This window comes from Gorilla gorilla, chromosome 18 (genome assembly GCF_029281585.2).
Source record: "Gorilla gorilla gorilla isolate KB3781 chromosome 18, NHGRI_mGorGor1-v2.1_pri, whole genome shotgun sequence".
Taxonomy (NCBI): Eukaryota; Metazoa; Chordata; class Mammalia; order Primates; family Hominidae; genus Gorilla; species Gorilla gorilla.
The window spans coordinates 103,762,366-103,780,918 of NC_073242.2; the positions used below are offsets into that span (position 1 = coordinate 103,762,366).

Genomic DNA, 18,553 nt, shown 5'->3' on the forward strand with positions numbered 1-18,553 from the left:
CCGGGAGGTGTTGGTTGCAGCAAGCTGAGATCTGGGCAACAAGAGTGAAACTCAGTCTCAATCAATCAATCAATCAATAAAATAAGTCTGGCTGCAGAGTGGAGGATGGAGATGGGAGAAGGTCAAAACTGGAAGGCAAAAAGAGAAATTAGGAAGCTAAATGCTGAAGTCTCTTAAGAAATATAGCACTTTAGGCCAGGCGCGGTGGTTCACGCCTATAATCCTAGCACTTTGGGAGGCTGAGACAGGCAGATCACAAAATCGAGACCATCCTTCCTGGCCAACATGGTGAAACCCTGTCTCTACTAAAAATACAAAAAAATTAGCTGGGCATGGTGGCATGCGCCTATAGTCCCAGCTGCTTGGGAGGCTGAGGCAGGAGAATCACTTGAACCTGGGAGACGGAGGTTACAGGGAGCCGAGATTGCGCCACTGCACTCCAGCCCAGTGACAGAGTAGGACTCCATCTCAAAAAAAAAGCACTTTGGGCCAGGGTTAATCTTAGTTTTCTGTATGTGGTACGATTTCAGGTGATTTTAATTTATTTCAATTAATTAATTATTTGTGACAAGGTCCTACTGTTCGGAAGGGTCATGAACTCCTGGGTTCAAGTGATCCTCCAACCTCAGCCTTCCAAGTATCTGGGATTACAGGCACAGGCCACCATGCCCAGCTCTATATTCATTTTTATTTATCTGAATAGTGTCATTTTTCCACAATGATCATGTGTAACTAGAATAATTTTTTAAGCTCATAGTCAATTTCACACTGCTTCAGTGAGTCAGGATTGGAGACACCCAATAAGCTTCGAAACAGCTTGCTTAGTCTTAGTACAACTGCAAAGTGAACTCAGTGTGAAATAAAATATATCACTTTCTAAAGTTTGAAATTTAGTATCTTAATAAAATTAATGCAATTCTTTTGCCTAAGACTGCTGCAAGCAGGCACACCAACCAATTAGGAACTGGGGTCACAGAAACCTGGCTTGATCCTGACCAGCAATGTGATCTTGGAAAGATCCTTCCCAATGTCTGAGCCTTATTGTCATCTTCCATTTCACTATCATAACTAATTATTCATTTATATAGTAATTACTGAATGTCTCCTATGTGCCAGGCACTTTTCAAGACACTGATAATATAAAAGTAAACTAGGGGCCAGGTGCGGTGGCTCACACCTATAATCCCAGCACTTTGGGAAGCCAAGGCAGGCAGATCACTTGAGTTCAGGAGTTCCAGATAAGCCTGGCCAACATAGTGAAACTCCATCTCTACTAAAAATAGAAAAATTAGTGGGGCATGGTGGCGCTCACCTGTAGTCCCAGCTACTTGGGAGGCTGAGGTATGATAATCGCTTGAACCCGGGAGGTGAAGGTTGCAGTGAGCCAAGATTGTGCCACTGCATTCCAGACTGAGTGACAGAGCGAGACTGTCTCTCATTTATTTAAAAAAAAAAAAAAAACGTAAACAGGAGTTTACAAACTAAACAAGAGCTTACATTCTAATGAGAGACAAAGAATGAACAGAATAAGTAAATTCTACAAACTATTCACAAGTGGTAAAAACTATGGAGAAAACTAAAGCAGAAACACATAAGTAGGGGGAGAAAGACAAAATTTTTTCAAAGCGTGAGAAAAAGCCCACCTCGAGAGCAACATTTGAGCAACAATTTTCATTTGTAATGAGAAAATACCGACTTCGTAAGGTTGTTACAAGCCTTGTTAACACAGCATGGGCCTCACCTGAAAGCTTGTTAGAAGCGCAGAATTTCAGGTCCCATCTCAGACCTACAGAATCAGAATCTGAATTTTAACAAGGTCCCCTGGTGATTTGTAAGCATATCAAAGTTCGAGAAGCATTAATTAAAAGGATTAAATATTTGCGTCTGAACCAAGGCTGGCATATTATAGGCACTCAATAGATTCAATAATTCTTAGTTTTCTTTCCCCATTAACATAACCCTTATATCTTTCTAGTTATAATTAAGAATGAATGGCCAGGCACAGTAGCTCACGCCTGTAATCCCAGCAGTTTGGGAGGCTGAGGTGGGAGGACTGCTTGAGGCTGGGGGTTTAAGACCAGCTTGGACAACACAGTGAGACACCAACTGTACCAAAAAAAAAAATGAAAAAATAAAGATAGCATTGAGTCTCTTCAATTAATTATGAATATTAAGCATATCCTGCCATTTACTTCCTTGCAGATCTAGCAGAAAATCTGAAAATAAAGCCAAGTTGCAGACAGAAGACAAAGATAAATTCACATGCAGACAAATTCAAACTCCTGACTACATTAATGTCTCTCATTGGTGGCCAAATTTCAGTCTAATCTTTGCTAATGTTTTTCACCACCCACAAATAAGAGAGACTGAGTGTGTCCCTTGACATTTGGAGATCAGGAAGTCCACCTTAAAAAGACAAGAGGCCAAAATGTTGGGAGAATCCTCTGGTGATTAAGGGAAAGCAAAAATTGTTTAAAGACAGAACAAAAAATAAGTAAATAATTCAGGTTGCTTAAGTACTGTTTTCGTTTACAGAAACATCAACTTCAAATGAGACGATATAAACCTGTATGATTTTTCTTATAATTTGCCTCCTGCAAATAAGCTTAAATCTTTGTCTCCCTTAGTCTCCTCTTTCCTAGCTACATATCACAACATACTTCCTTACTGCCTTCCTTCCGTCTTTTCTTCAACGCTTCTGTAAATTTTGATTTCAAAAGCAACGGCACAATGGCGTTCTTCTAGCCCTAGTTACGCAGTAATATAACGACAGGTGGAAACCTGCAGGTTGCCACGTTCATTGCAAAGTGTCCACAGTAAAGATAAAGGAGAAATTCCCCCGGCAATGAAAACGACAATGAGATAAATTACCAAATTACATTAAAAGCGTGCTCTTATGTTAGAGATTCAAAGTTCCTCTCAGAAATCCCGGAGGATTTTGACCTGAAGCAAAAGTGAACTTCTTCCGGGTGGTAGAAAAGTAAACTGTCAACTATTTACTTTGGTGGGGTGGCGGGGGGAGGGTGCTGTGAAGGAACTGAGGCGAAAAGCCTCTGCAGGTGACGGTGCAGGCCAATACCAGGAGGTCAAGTCGCCGGTGTCCCTTCGGCCCTTAAGTCCAGGGAAACGCACGGCGAAGGACTAGGGGCGATTCCCGCCTTTCTCCAGCCCTTTCTCCGCCCACAAATGACGGCGGTGGCGAAGATCCGGGCCCGCCGCGCGAGGCACTCTGGGAGCGGAAGAAGGAGGCCGCGCGAGGGCTGGCGAACCGGAAGAAGAGGAACTGGGCCTGGAAGGGCCCCGGTGACCGCTACTGCTGCCGGTGTTTGCGGGTGGCAGGGAACCAGGCCTGGCGAGTGGGGTGTGTCGTGATGCCGGAGCTGGCGGTGCAGAAGGTGGTGGTCCACCCCCTGGTGCTGCTCAGTGTGGTGGATCATTTCAACCGGTGAGCGAGCGCCCTATAGCTGGGCCGGCGGCGCAGCCGCTGCTGAGTCACGGGCACGCTGGGGATGGCGCGGCGGCCGCGGACGAGCTGGGGACGCAGATAGGGCGGCTGGTGACCCTTACTTGTTCACGAGCCCAGACCAGCGTCGGCTCACGATGCCGGAGTCATCCAGCCTCCCGCCCCTGCCCCAGCCGCCGCCACTTCGGGGCCTTGGCTGCCCGTTCCGTTTACCCTGTTTGTTTTACAGAGTTCCCTTTCCGAGTTCGTTTTGCCGAAGTTCGTTTTACCGAAATCTGGATGATGCTGGTGGTCGGGAGATGCGGCTAGCTTTAGTTGGCCCTGACCCCCGCCCCCAAGCTCGTGTCTGTCACTTCGTTTTGAAGTTCGTTTTGCGGAAATCTGGATAAAGCCAGGGTGGGGCGGAGGCGGGCTAGCTTCATTTGGCTCTGACCCGCGACCCCAGGGTCGTATCTTCATTTGACTCAGTTGATTTCACTGAAATGTGAATAATGCAAAGTGACTGATGTCTGGATGATGCTTGGGTGGGGCGGAGTGGGCTAGCTCCATTTAGCCCCGCCCCAAGGCTATGTTTATCTTCGTTTGACCGAATTGGTTTCACCGAAATATGGATGATGCTTTAGTGGGGTGCAGGGGGGCTACCTTCATTTGGCCCTGACCCCGGCCCCAGGGTCGTATTTATGTTTATCCTCGTTTAACCAAGTTGATTTCACCGAAATGTGAGTGATGCAAAGTGAATGATGCCTGGATGATGCCGGAGTGGGGCTGAGGGGGCTAGCTTCAATTTGGCCCTGACCCCTGCCCCCAGGGTCGTATCTATGTTTGTCTTCATTTGACCGAGTTCCTGTTATCGAAATCTGGATGATGCTCAGCACCCCGAAGGGCTTCCTGGATCAGCTGTGGTTTTAACCCATTAACATTTTTAAATGGGAATCTGATTAGACTCCGTCTCAAAAAAAAAATGTATATATAGATGAGGTTTCAGTTTTTATTTAAAACACGAGGCCGGGCATGGTGGCTCACGCCTGTAATCCCAGCATTTTGGGAGGCTGAGACGGGAGGATCGCTTGAGCCCAGGAGTTCGAAGCTGTCGTGAGCTGAGATCATGCCACTGCACTCCAGCCTGGGTGAGAGTGAGACCCTGTCTCCAAAAAAAAAAAAAAAAAAAAAAGTTGGAGATTTGGACCTTAATGAATAAGGTAAGGAAACATCTCAAAGGTCATCTAGTAAGCTCATTGTTTGAGGGTGTACATCCACCACCTCTTGGCTTTGGAGTTGTTCATCCTGCTAGACCCGTTGCACATGTTTCTAAGTTTTACAAGATTGTTAGTTGAATTGGCAAATGTAAAGACCCAGTTCAGAGCATCTGCTATAAAGCCATTCTTGCAAAGTGTCCATTCTCCCGCAACTTGCTGTGTGCAACTAATTCAGCTGGATCCGGAAAAGGACCCTCAGCCTAGGATATGTTGGCTTTTCTACAGTAGAGGAATTACTATTTTTCTCCCATGGGATACTAGGGGCAGGCACTATTTCAGTGCTATTCAAGCACTTGTTAAGAGCACTAGCTTTCAGGCTAGCCTGGTAGCACATGCCTATAATCCTAGCACTTTCGGAGACCGAGGTGGGCGGATTGCTTGAGCTTAGGAGTTCAAGACCAGCCTGGGCCACATGGTGAAACCCCTTCTCTACCAAAAAAAAACAAAAAAACAAAAATTAGCCAGGTGTGGTGGTGTGTGCCTGGAGTCTCAGCTACTCGGGAGGCTGAAGTGAGAAGATCACTTGAATCTGAGAGGTAGAGGCTGCAGTGAGCGAAGATCACACCACTGGACTCCAGCCTGGGCAACAGAGTGAGACCCTGTCTCAAAAACAAAGAAGAGCACTAGCTTCTCTATCAAGTAAGTGTAGGGTTTTAAAAAACACAAATGGACTTTGGTAGACCAAAACAAAAGCCCACGAGTATGGAAGTTTCCCTTGAAGTTGGAAACTCAATTTCCCCCTTACCCCCTCACCCCCAAAAATGAGAGGCACCAGAAATACAGAATCATTAACTTTGTTTGATTCAAACCCCAAACCTAGTAACCATTTATAGATTTGCCAGCTATATGCTAAGAAAAATACTACAGTTAAACCAATGTGAAACTAGCAGCTGTTAAGAAAATGTAATTAACAGTGGCTTTTGTCTTTCCTTAGCATAGAGTTGTGTTTCTGTGTCACACATTTGCTAGTGGTTAAAAAATACTTCTTGAAGACCAAGGAAATGAGAGTGTGTAAGTGATGCGCTTGTAACTCCTTAGGAGAAAATGACTGAGGAGGTTTGAAATGGAGATAAAAATTCTCAAGTAAAATCTTTCTCATTCAGTCCTCCTCTATTCATTCATTTATTTTGAGACAGGGTCTGCCGAGGCTGGGGTGCAGTAGCACAATCTCAGCTCACTGTAGCTAGCCTCAAACTCGACCTTCTGAGCTCAAGCAGTCCCTGCACCTCAGTCCCCCAGCCCCAAGTAGCTGAGACTACAGGCACATCCCCACTATGCCCGGCTAAGTTTTGTATTTTTTGTAGACGGGGTTTCGCCATGTTGCCCACGCTGCCCATGCTCGTCTCAAACTCCTGAGCTCAAGTGATCTGCCCACCTCAGCCTCTCGAAGTGCTGGGATTACAGGCATGAGCCACTGCATCCGGCCTACTCCATCATCTTTATTCCAAAAAAGATTTCAGGATGGGAAAAGTTTAAAGGAGAAGGAAAGCTGCAAAGAAAAAGTAAAGTTAAATATGGTAGCAAAGCTTAAATGTGTTTTCAGACTAAGATCTGGGAAGCTTTCATTGTCTTCATTTTAAATTTCTGTGAAGTTTGAAATTTTCCCAAGCATGTATTACTTCACAGTCAATGTTAGGTAAAAACTGCCAGTGGGTGTCAGTACCAAGTTTATGAATTACCCCTTATAGTTAATATCAACCTAACCCTATTACATTGGTTTAGGGAGATTAGTTCCCAGGTAAACTAAATTGTATCTGTGCCATTGATATTTCCCATTGAGTATCTTATTGTTGGGTTCATGTATCTGTGCGAGCCTATCCACACTGACCATCTGTTTTCTCGTTCAGAATCGGCAAGGTTGGAAACCAGAAGCGTGTTGTTGGTGTGCTTTTGGGGTCATGGCAAAAGAAAGTACTTGATGTATCGAACAGTTTTGCAGGTAAAAGACAAATTTTATGTTTTTCCGAGCATTATTAAAATGTCAGTTAACCCTTTAAAAATACAAACCTTTGTTACCGCTTTCGACTACAACCCAGAGATTGTCTTAAAATTGCTGAAGTATAGAAAAGAGAACCTGAAGATTGCACACTAGACCAGACAGTAAATATTTTAAACTTGCAGGCCATGTGGTCTCCACTGCACCTGCTCCTCTCTGCCATTATAGTGCAAGAGCTGCTATAGACAACATGTAAACAAACAAAAGTGGCAGTATTCCAGCAAACCTCTATAAAAACAGGCAGCTGGCACAGTTTGTCAGCCCCTGCACTAAACTGTTTAACCACGCTTCTTATAGGTACAGTAAGGAGAGAGATGGGGAACTTTACCCGTTTATGTGAATCCTTACGAGAACGTACCCATGTATTACTTTAATGATTAAAGCAACAACAATAAAGAAGAAGATACTGGATGACCTCTGGAGTAGAGGTCACTAACTCTAGTGTCTAAAATGACCAGCTAGTCATGTCATTTGCCAAATGGAAAAATATCAGGAAGTTACTGGGCTTCTAGAAAACTGAAAATCATGTGTCTTTTTTAAAGGGGGCAGCCCCTACCTGGCTGTAGCTGGTAGTTGCCAGGTATTCCAGTTTTTTAAGAGAAGCTGGAGGTCTGGATTTTTATGTGAATTCTCCCAGTTTTTGGGGCAGCTCAAAAAAAATTTTTTAATACTTTGCTGGGCAAGTGAAACACGTAAGTGAATCAGAACTGGCCTAGGGGTCTTCAATTGTGACCTGTGTTCTAGGTTTCTATCAAGCACCCTAAACTAACTTTTTTTTTCCTCTTTAGTTCCTTTTGATGAAGATGACAAAGACGATTCTGTATGGTTTTTAGACCATGATTATTTGGAAAACATGTATGGAATGTTTAAGAAAGTCAATGGTATGTCTTGATGTTCTAAGGTGTTACAACATAGAATTGATCTGTGTGTATGGGGGTCTTCTGTTCACTTTTCTTTAACATCAAGGGCCCTTTCACTTAGCTACACTTCAGTAAGACTAGTGGTAGTAGAGGAATAAGGTAGAATACATGAAAAACTAGAGTAGCAATTTAAGGCCAAATAGGCGACCTGGGTTTGGGTAAAAGGGGAAATAACCTCTCATTGCAGCAGAAAAGTGAAGAACTATCCAGTAAAGTCAGTCTTCCATTAGAGTTTTAGTACCACCAGGGTAAATATGTCTGGAATTTTCAAAGAGGTAAAGGACATAACTACTGATGTTCTTATCCTTTTTGAGGGAGTTGTATAGATCTTCATGAAATAGTTAAAGCCCGCTAATTTTTTTCCTTCCTAGCCAGGGAAAGAATAGTTGGCTGGTACCACACAGGCCCTAAACTACACAAGAATGACATTGCCATCAACGAACTCATGAAAAGATACTGTCCTAATTCCGTAAGTGGTGTCTATTTTTAAAACTCTTGAATGATTTTTTTTGCCAGCCAGCTCAAGAAAGAGCATCCTGGGAAGAATTTGAGTAGCAAATCTGCTTACTGCTTTATCTCCATAAACTTCTGTTGATTTGTAGTGCTCTGTGAAGTATATTGTGACCTAATATATTTGATAAATAATAGTTTATACCTGCTAAGTACCAGGCGTATGAGTTTCGTAATCCTCTCGGTAACTGTATATCCTCTTTACAAATGAGAAAACTGAGGTTCAGAATGGTTAGGAAGGTCTGGTAAGGGGTGGGACTGGGATTGAAATTTTGGCTGTGTTGACTCTAATGTCCTTGTGCTAGGCACTGTACTGCCCCTCAGCTTGTTAATGAAGGGGATCGAAAAGCAGAAGAAATGATGAGATCATTTGAAGCATAAATGCATTTTTGCTGAATATTCTGGTTCATTTCTAATTGAATACAAGAAATAGCTTTAGTAATTGTGAGAAGAATGCCTGAAATTATCCCTTTTGTGCTGGGCGTGAGATGACTTGCTAAGATGTGTTTCTCTGCCAGGTATTGGTCATCATTGATGTGAAGCCGAAGGACCTAGGGCTGCCTACAGAAGCGTACATTTCAGTGGAAGAAGTCCATGATGTAAGTCATCTTGCTATGAACCTGGGAGGTTAGACTGCTACTTATTGGGTGATTAGCTTTTTTTTTTTTCAATTTTCAGGTCAACAAATCCTTTGTCTCTGTAACAAAAGAAGGTAGTTTTTTTCCCTTTGACTTTTTTAATCACCACATTTTGGAAATGGAGAGGAACATAGAAATCTAAATTCCAACCAGGCACAGTGGCTCACCCAGTGCTTTGAGAGGCCGAGGTGGGAGGATTGCCTAAGCCTAGGAGTTGAAGACCAGCCTGGGCAACATAGCAAGACACCTACAAAAATAAAAACATTAGCCAGGCATGATGGTCCATGCCTGTATTCCAAGCTACTCAGGAGGCTGAGACGGGAATATTGTTTGAGCCCAGGAGTTCAAGGTTACAGTGAGCTGTGATCACACCACTGCATTCCAACCTGTGCGACAGTTGAGACGCTGTCCCCCAAAAAACCAAGAAATCCAAATTCCCCTTTTACAAATGAAAAGTTTAAGGGATGAATTACGGTCTCCTTTTGAATTTAGATATGCAGTATTTATCCTTACTTTCAGTTTTAAGATTTAGAAAAGGGTATTTTAGGATAGCTCTGTGCAAATGTTCCTTGCATCGAGCTCTGTCTTCTGGGGCTTTTCTCTTTGCCTGGCTACCAGGGAGCTTAGAGCCAAATGTATCGCCTAATTGCAGTAGGGCTTTCATCCCTGGTTTTGACCCAGTTGTTTTTAGTGAATTTTTCTCCTGCCTCTTTAGAAAAGGAATTGAGGTTGCTCGTACACATGCACCCCAGTGAAGCAAGGTGTTTTTAGTAGGGGATAAAGGGAACATATGGGTCATGTTACAAGATGAAGCTCAAGAAGAATTAGTGCCTATAAAGGTTACCAAGAAATCCCACGAGACTGTTAAAGGTTCTGACCATCCTGGCATCCAAAGCAAAGAGGAGAATGCCCCTTGCAGGATTAACACTATCCTAAATAAAATAATCATGGCCAACTTTTATAGTACTTAGTGTGAGTTGAGTGACTTTCCCAAGGTCTTGGAGCTCACCTATTACATACATGGCAGAGCCAAATTTGAACCCATGTAGCCTGGCTGTGGAGCCTGTGCTCTTACCACTATGCTGTCCTCCCTTACAGACAGTTTACAGCCTTTTGACAGGAGACGTACAGCCTCTTCTGGCACAAGGTCTGAGAAAAGTATCTTCCAAGTCCCTTCAGGATGTCACTGGGTGACCACCATGAACCATGTCCCCAATGGATCCTTTGATTAATTCAGACCACCAGAAAGCCAACTATTCTGATTGCATTGGTTTGGGCACTGTGGAATCATTTGATCCAAGAGACAAAAAAGGGCTAAAAGTTTTATTTTCTGGCATGAACTTGCTTCAGTACAGATATTCTGTATATTGTCCGTTCTAGAAAGAACTATATACTTTTTTTTTTTTTTTTTAAGACAATCTCACTCTGTTGCTCAGGTTGGAGTGCAATGGTGTGATCTCGACTCACTGCACCCTCCACCTCCCAGGTTCAAGTGATTCTCGTTCCTCAGCCTCCAGAGTAGCTGGGATTACAGGCGCCCGCCACCACACCTGGCTAGTTTTTGTATTTTTAGTAGAGAGGGGTTTTCGCCATGTTGCCCAGGCTGGTCTCGAGTTCTTGGCGTACCAAAGTGCTGAGATTACAGGTCCGTGCCCAGCCAAAGCGGTATACTTTTAAGAATCAACCTGAGACTTCCCTGTGCGTTCATGCCAAGTGTGGGCTTGAGGGAATTTCCAGATTTTTCTCAACGCACAGTGCCCCAGCAGACTGCATCACTGAGCAGCACCACAGTGATGTTAGCTTTGAAGGCTAAGCTTTCAAAGTAAGCCTTACCCACCCTTGCCATAGAAAATTCTCAGTCATGCACTCATTAAATGAGCTGACTTAAAGCAAAAGACTCAGGGTGCGAAAAGGAACACATGTCAGTTCGTTTGTGGAAAATAAATAATTATAGTTAGGCTTCCTCTCCCAGGATGGAACTCCAACCTCGAAAACATTTGAACACGTGACCAGTGAAATTGGAGCAGAGGAAGCTGAGGAAGTTGGAGTTGAACACTTGTTACGGTGAGACCCTAGTACAGCATCAAAATCATTCGCTGCCCGAGAGGTCACACAGTGTAAGGAAGAGGTCTGTGTCGGGAATATGGAGACCTGGGGTCTCGTCCTGGCCGTCCACTAACAAGTCTGCCATTCTGAGCAAATCACAGTCCCTTTCCAGACCTTTGTTTTATTGTCTGTAAATTGAAGTGTTTGAACTACATCAACTGTAAAATGTCTTGAGTTACAATTTATGACTTTATGGATAGCATACCTTGTCTGGAAACTATCATGTTGACTGACGGGAAGAGAGGTATGAAATAAATGCAGGCCTGCACTCTCCACTAGGTGTCCTTCTCAACAAATGTAGCCCATTTTCTGGAGAGAATCTTCATCTTGGAGTAGCTTTTGTTTTAAAATCCTATATCTATTATAATCCTTATTTGAAAAAGGTTATAGTTTTATCAGTCAATGAGGTTCCTTCTAGTTCTAAAAATTACCATCTTAGTTAAGCTTCTCAATATTCTGGAGATGCATGTAGAGAAAATGCCATCCTTTTAGGAACAGGAAAGCTGAGATAGAGAGCTTCAGTACAAGGTTACCCAGAAAGTTATTGGTAGATCTGAACTGTTGACCTAAGCAATTTTTTTTTCCTTAAGTGGAAATGGTTTTATTTTAGCTCCCTTTTATAATTGTTTTTTGAAAAATGTCCTGTGATGAGAAAGATAAAATGTGTTCCAAATGATAATGAAATTAAGGTAATTGATAACGAAATCTTTATCAAATGGGGAAGTGACATTTTTCTTTTAAAAACTTGCCTCACCCAACAAAGCTAGGAATTTTCTTAGAATGTAAGAACTTGCCTGATAACATGGTACCCTGATGCCTTTTCCTGCCCTTTTTAACTGTGGGTTATTACAGAGATATCAAAGACACGACGGTGGGGACTCTGTCCCAGCGGATCACAAACCAGGTCCATGGTTTGAAGGGACTGAACTCCAAGCTTCTGGATATCAGGAGCTACCTGGAAAAAGTCGCCACAGGCAAGCTGCCCATCAACCACCAGATCATCTACCAGCTGCAGGATGTCTTCAACCTGCTGCCAGACGTCAGCCTGCAGGAGTTCGTCAAGGCCTTTTACCTGAAGACCAATGACCAGATGGTGGTAGTGTACTTGGCCTCGCTGATCCGTTCCGTGGTCGCCCTGCACAACCTCATCAACAACAAGATTGCCAACCGGGATGCAGAGAAGAAAGAAGGGCAGGAGAAAGAAGAGAGCAAAAAGGATAGGAAAGAGGACAAGGAGAAAGATAAAGATAAGGAAAAGAGTGATGTAAAGAAAGAGGAGAAAAAGGAGAAAAAGTAAAACATGTATTAAATAGCTTTTTTAATTTGTAAATTAAAATCTTACAAACTAAATCAGTGTGCTGCTAGAGGGTTCTTTTTCACTTGACGTGCTTATTAGAAAGCTGACCCAACAAGAGCTCTCTGCCTCCGGTCACTCTTGCTGTGGTGCTACGTGGAAGTGAATGGAGACTGATCTCAAGCCTGAACTGCAGCTTTCGCTGCTGTGAGTTGGGGATATGATAGTCAGCTCAGGCTTCAGATTGTGTGAGAAAAATGAAGAGAAGTCAACAAACGTTTTGGTACTCTTCATTCGTTTATCTCTAAAACCAGGAGTTGAATTTTCCTCATCTTGAAAGACTCTTGGGGTCTGTTTCTGGTATTTTACAAAATTGCTAAGTGGAATGCATGAATTGCATTATGTTCTCTGGTAACACGTAGAGTTCAGACCCTTCTGAACTCTGTTGATAATACCACACCATGTTTTGGACCCATAGCTCTGGCATCCTCAGGGGTTGTGATCCAGCTCCATATATTGTTTACCTTCAAAGATACAATTAAATGGCTTGATTTTTAAGCTGTGTTCTAGTCGTTTTTGACTTCGGGAGTAGTGATCTGTAGTTTCCAGAAGCAGCCAAGACAGTCTTCGATTGGAGCTGCCTTAAGGAGTTCTGTTGGACTTGGTATCATTTATGAAAGAGCATCTCATTCCCCTAAATGGAAACAGGCAGTCTGCTGTAGTGAGGAGAGTTCTCTGAGCCCAGAAGACCCGGGTTCCAGTTTGTACCTCAGATCCCTCATTTATGAGGTGGTAGGTTGCAGTCAGTCATCTCTGAAGTCCCCAGAACAGTGTTTCAAAAGTGACACATTTACCACACTGCAGCAGTTGTAAGTACCTCAGACCACAGGCCAAACAGGCATGTTACTAAGAATGGAACAATGTTTCCCCCAAGATAAGTGCACAGGACTCCTAGAGGAACAAATTAAATAAGGCACTAAATCATTTGACATACAGTAGTCACGGATATTAAATTTCCTCTCTTGAACAGGTAGAACCTCTCAAATGCACTACGTGGATTATTCATCTTCAAAGATATAAGAATACAATAAAATAGCACAAAAACTCAGTTGCATCTCAGAAACCACTTCATGAGGTTATAATGCCTTAAAGTAATCAGAAGCATCGATTTTTATTCCATAGACCTGCCAAAGAGCTAGTTAGTGGGAATTTGGGAATAGATAGAGCTTGAGTATCCCTTATCTGAAATGCTTGGAACCAGAAGTATTAAAAGATTTAGGAAATTTTTTTTTTAATATTTGCATTATGCTTAACGGCTGAGCATGCCTAATCGGAAATGTTCCAATGAGCATTTCCTTTCAATACCATGTAAGTGCTCAAAAAGTTTCAGATTTTGGAGCATTTCAAATTTTTGGATTAGGGACACTCAACCTGTAGTAAAATGTAAAATGGCTCTTATTCAGCATAAATAGAGGCATGCCCCCATCAGGGGTCATTTCAGAGTTCATCAAGATTCTGAGATAAAAAAGCATGGTACAGTGAAAACAACAAAATTGACTTTCCTGTTTCAGAAGCCAAAAGTCAGACGGTTGTATCTAATTGAATAAAAGAAACTTGAAGTACGTAAGTTAAAACTTGAGTTGTATCCCAAACCATGGGAGCGTTGAAGAAGCTTTTGAGATTTGGGTACCATGTTTGGAACACACTGATGTGACAGGTTGCCTGGACCACAAACCCTGGCTAGGAAATGGGCAAGAGCAAGACCCAGGCATCGGGGGAGAGCCAGGTGCCATGGTGCTGAGGCTCTAAGCAAGGGAACGCAACGTCATCCTAAGGAACGGGTCCTGTATGTAAGGCTCAGGGGCCAGTGCACACCTGAATTGACACCGCACAGGATTCAGGTCTGCCTTTAAGAACATAATGCAGGGTTGGGGGCAGTGGCTGGTGCTTGTAGTCCCAACACTGGGAGGCTGAGGCAGGAGGATCACTTGAGGCCAGGAGTAAGAGACCAGCCTGAACAACATAGTAAGAGCCATCTACAAAAAATTTTAAAATTGCCTGGGTGTGGTGGGATGTGCCTTAGTCCTAGCTACTCAAGAGGCTGAGGTAGGACACTGGAGCCCAGGAGCTCAAGGTTACAGTGAGCTGTGATCACATGCCACTGCACTCCAGCCTAGGCAACAGAGCAAAATCCTATCTCTTTAAAAAACAAAAAGTATCATTTGGATTTAAAAGACTTTCCCAGGGTCCAGTGAACTAGTACAATGCCACAGCCTTGAAAGTTGGTCATAGTTTGATGAACTGAAATGTTTATTGAGCATCTAAGAACATGGGAATCCCCAGGCCTTATTATTTTTAATAGTTTGGCCCACATACGGACAAAACTGACTTCTACCTTCCTAACAGAAATCTTCCATTTCTACTTATGAAGAAAATAGCTTATAGCCTGTGGAGTCACTTAGGCATATTTTCTAAGGCCAAATTGCTGCCATCGTGTAGAAGAGGGGGAGCCCAGTAGCGCTACCGATGAAGTCTTGCTCATACAAATAGCGGCTGACTTGACTGCAAAACCCAGGGCCCACCCCTAAAATAAAGCCTTACATTTGTGTATTCTGGCGTTCTGGAGATGAGACTTCTAAACGGCTTTTGCTGGCTTTGGAAACACTGAAAAAGTATTCTGGAAAAAGTGTGATCCTCAGCCTGGATCTCATCTTCCTAGCTGCAACATTAGCTTCCCTTCGATTTCACCACAGCTTCAGAATGACTGCCTAATGGATTTCAGGCTGCTCCTGTGACACCTTATAGAGGGTGCTGTTCACTCCTGAATTACGGTTTTCTGTTTGAAAACACGAAATATGCGAGTTATAGACTGGGGATAAATGTGGAGAGGGTCCTGAAGTCAAGGAGGAGATTTTACCAAAACTAGAGCACTTCAATGGAGAAGTAGGCGGAGTGTGGTGGCTCATGCCTGTAATCCTAGCACTTTGGGAGGTCAAGGCTGGTGGATTACTTGAGGTCAGGAGTTCAAGACCAGCCTGGCCAACATGGTAAAACCCCATCTCTACTAAAAATACAAAAATTAGCTGGGCGTGGTGGTGTGCACCTGTAATCCCAGCTACTTGGGAGGTTGAGGCAGGAGAATTGCTTGAACTGGGATTGTGGAAGTTGCAGTGAGCCGAGACTGTGCCACTGCACTCCAGCCTGGGCAACAGAGCGAGACTCTGTCTCAAAAAAAAAAAAAAAAAATGCCAGAAGCAGATGAAAGACAACCACAGGTTTAAATGAAAACAAGCTGAAACAATGCAAACTTTTTATACTAGATATTCGACTTAAAAATATCTCAATGAAGGGTTAGTTTTCTCAAAAAAAATGAAAAAGAAAACAGCAAATAGCCGTCAACTTATGGAAAAGAATGAAATCTCCCATTCACTGGGTAGTTATGCAAAGGCTTTTTCTTCTACCATTTTCCATTAAGCAGAATAAAACTTGAGAATGAGTTAGGATTGTTTGTTAGACTATAACATGCTAACAAAACCACTTTCATCTGCCCTGTCTGGGAAAATGGGGTGGATACAGGACATGTGGGAAGGCAGAGAAACATTTGATTTATATGGCCCACAAGAGAAAATGTTTACAACTTCCCTAAGCAAATGTATTGCAAATTATTACACATAATACCTGTGTACATTCCTATGTCATTCAACTCTTGGCATTACCGATTTTTGCCTGGTAGCAGTGCAAAATTGAGATCTTTTTTTAAAAACTAAAGCCTGTTTTTTGGCCAGGGACAGTGGCTCACACCTGTAATTGGGAGGCCGAGGCGAGCGGATCACACGGTTAGGAGTTCGAGACCAGCCTGGCCAATATGGAGAAACACCATCTCTACTAAAAATACAACAATTAGCTGGGCATGGTGATGGGAGCCTGTAATCCCAGCTACTCGGGAGGCTGAGGCAGGAGAATTGCTTGAACCCGGGAGGCAGAGGTTACAGTGAGCTGGAGATGGTGCCACTGCACTCCAGCCTGGGTAACAGAGCAAGACTCCATCTCAAAAAAAAAAAAGTAAAGGCTGTTTTTATTGGGGGAATAATTAAGAATTGACTCAGTATAGACATGGAAGTGAGGAAAGAAAATATGTGAAAAGAAAGGAAGAAGAAATTATGGAAGTCGTGTTTCTAGGGCCCAAATCGAGAAATCTTTTGCTAATCATTGCTCTTTGGAGCCAATCTGTTCTTCGACACTAGATGGCGTCATTCACTCAGCTCATCTCATCTCTTGGCAAGAGAAAAATCTGATTCCCAGTTGGGCATAGATTTGGGAATCTCCCCCAATTACTTCCTGCCATTTCTGCTTTCAGCTGAAGCCACCCAGGCAAAATTTTGAAGGAACTTGAAGAGGCTATGGGTGCAAAAAGACTGGGTTAAGCATCCACACCTCCACCCTTACCGTCCTCTTGCACACTGCTGCTGGGGGGTGAATACATTAATACAAGCAGATAGTATGTGCTTCGATTTTCCTTACTGCTGGTATTACTCTTCTAATTTTTTTTTTTTCCTCGAGACTGGGTCTTGCTCTGTCTCTCACACTGGAGTGCAGCGATGTGATCACAGCTCACTGCAGCCTCAACGTCCTGGGCTCAAGCGATCCTCCTGCCTCAGCCTCCTGAGTAGCTGAGAGGGCAGGCACGAGCCACCACGCCCAGGTAATTTTTAACTTTTTTATAGAGACAGGTCTCACCTTGTTGCCCAGGCTGGTCTTGAACTCCTGGGCTCAAGCAATCCTCCTGCCTCGGCCTTCCAAAGTGCTGGGATTACAGGCATGAGCCACCGTGTGCAGCCTCCTAATTACTTCAAGGACCATGGCCAGTGGTGTTCTGGTAAACATGTAACAATCAGTTCTCCAAAAAAGGGATGAGGAGCATTGATTTGTAAGCCTTTCCCAATTTCCCTGGTATAAATACTTCCACGGTGCCTGGTTTCAAGCCAACAACCTGACTTGGAAGGAGAGGCGCAGGAGCACAGTGCTACGTAGTATTTCCACCTTACAGATAAGATAGACAAAAATAACCTGAGGAGCACACCTGATAGTAAAATGTAGTAAAGAAATTAGGGCCGGGTGCGATGGCTCACACCTGGCCTTGGGAGGCCAAGGCGGGCAGATCACCTAAGGTCAGGAGTTTGAGACCAGCCTGGCCAACATGGGGAAACCCTATCTCTACTAAAAATACAAAAAATTAGCCAGGCGAGGTGGTGGGCGCCTGTAATCCCAGCTACATCGGAGGCTGAGGCAGGAGAATTGCTTGAACCCAGGAGGCAGAGGTTGCAGTGAGCCGAGATCATGCCACTGCACTCCAGCCTGGGCAACAGAGCGGGACTCCATGTCAAAAAAAAAAAAAAAAAGAAAAAGAAAAAGAAAAGAAATTAGAATGCAATGTGTTGAGAGTTTTAAAAATCTTTTCTTAATGTAATCTATTTCATTGTAAGTTTATCCAATTTAATTTTCTTTTTTTTTTTTTTTGAGATGGAGTCTCGCTCTGTCGCCCAGGCTGGAGTGCAGTGGCGCGATCTCGGATCACTGCAGGCTCCACCCCCCAGGGTTCACGCCATTCTCCTGCTTCAGCCTCCCGAGCAGCTGGGACTACAGGCACCCGCCACCTCGCCCGGCTAATTTTTTGTATTTTTAGTAGAGATGGGGTTTCACCGTGTTAGCCAGGATGGTCTCGAGCTCCTGACCTCGTGATCCGCCCGCCTCGGCCTCCCAAAATGCTGGGATTACAGGCGTCAGCCACCGCACCCGGCCCAATTTAATTTTTAACAATGGTTTTGTTTAGCCTCCAGCTCACAAAATTTCTGAAAATTTAACAATTGGCTTTTGCAAACCTGTGCAACCTGGCTCCAAGCCCACCCTTTCCAGTCCTATTTAAATGATCACTGCCTTCATGACTGTTACTTAATCCCCAGTTGTTTTCATTTTGTACCTGTTTCTGTTTTTCTCAAGAAAACTTACCAAGACTTAGGTTCATTTAAAGTAGCCCTCTTCACACAGTGGCAGATAGTTGTAGGTGACAAATCTTTGTCAAATGCTTGGGACTTTTCCAGAAGGGGGTGGTGCTGATTGGTTGGTTGACTGATTTGTTCTCACTTACTAGGACCTCAGCTGGCCGTTCTCTAGCAGTTATTCAAAACATAGAACCAATGACAGAAGAATTCACTATGATGCTTGTTAAAAATTCACGTTTCTGGCCAGGTGTGGTGGTTCACGCCTGTAATCCCAGCTCTCTGGGAAGCCAAGGCGGGCAGATCACTTGAGGCCAGGAGTTCAAAACCAGCCTGGCCAACACAGTGAAAGCCAGTATCTACCAAAAAGTACA

At 43.6% G+C, this 18,553-nt stretch overlaps 2 protein-coding genes and 1 long non-coding RNA gene across 19 annotated transcripts in view; 1 reads left to right on the plus strand and 2 right to left on the minus strand.

The window, feature by feature from the left end:
• Positions 1–3,238, minus strand: part of LOC115931055 (uncharacterized) — a 279,371-nt gene extending 276,133 nt beyond the window's left edge. For all 3 annotated transcript variants that reach the window (XR_010131377.1, XR_010131376.1, XR_010131378.1), the window contains exon 1: positions 3,001–3,238. This is a non-coding gene — a long non-coding RNA (uncharacterized lncRNA). The remainder of the gene's footprint in view (positions 1–3,000) is intronic.
• Positions 3,204–12,741, plus strand: PSMD7 (proteasome 26S subunit, non-ATPase 7). Its single transcript, XM_004057977.5, has 7 exons — positions 3,204–3,445; positions 6,567–6,658; positions 7,504–7,596; positions 8,007–8,104; positions 8,664–8,744; positions 10,756–10,847; positions 11,742–12,741. Exons 1-7 carry the CDS (start codon positions 3,372–3,374, stop codon positions 12,184–12,186), a joined length of 975 nt encoding a protein of 324 aa, XP_004058025.1. The 5' UTR covers positions 3,204–3,371; the 3' UTR covers positions 12,187–12,741.
• The window catches only part of LOC115931054 (pyruvate dehydrogenase phosphatase regulatory subunit, mitochondrial-like), a 63,712-nt gene continuing 49,497 nt past the window's right edge, over positions 4,339–18,553 (minus strand). For 5 of the 15 annotated variants that reach the window (XM_055366473.2, XM_063699751.1, XM_055366468.2 and 2 more), the window contains one exon: positions 12,188–13,134. The gene's annotated coding sequence lies outside the window, so the exon portion shown is untranslated. Of the gene's footprint in view, positions 4,605–12,187; positions 15,020–18,553 lie in introns of those variants that run through there. The other 10 variants (XM_055366475.2, XM_055366469.2, XM_063699739.1 and 7 more) reach the window with 5 other exon arrangements.

Bases quoted from the DNA above. Each gene is read 5' to 3' on its own strand.
- PSMD7 (XM_004057977.5), top strand. From the start codon at position 3,372: ATGCCGGAGCTGGCGGTGCAGAAGGTGGTGGTCCACCCCCTGGTGCTG. The intron at 6,659-7,503 runs GTAAAAGACAAA...TTTCCTCTTTAG, and splicing joins TGTATCGAACAGTTTTGCAG to TTCCTTTTGATGAAGATGAC. The intron at 10,848-11,741 runs GTGAGACCCTAG...GGGTTATTACAG, and splicing joins GGAGTTGAACACTTGTTACG to AGATATCAAAGACACGACGG.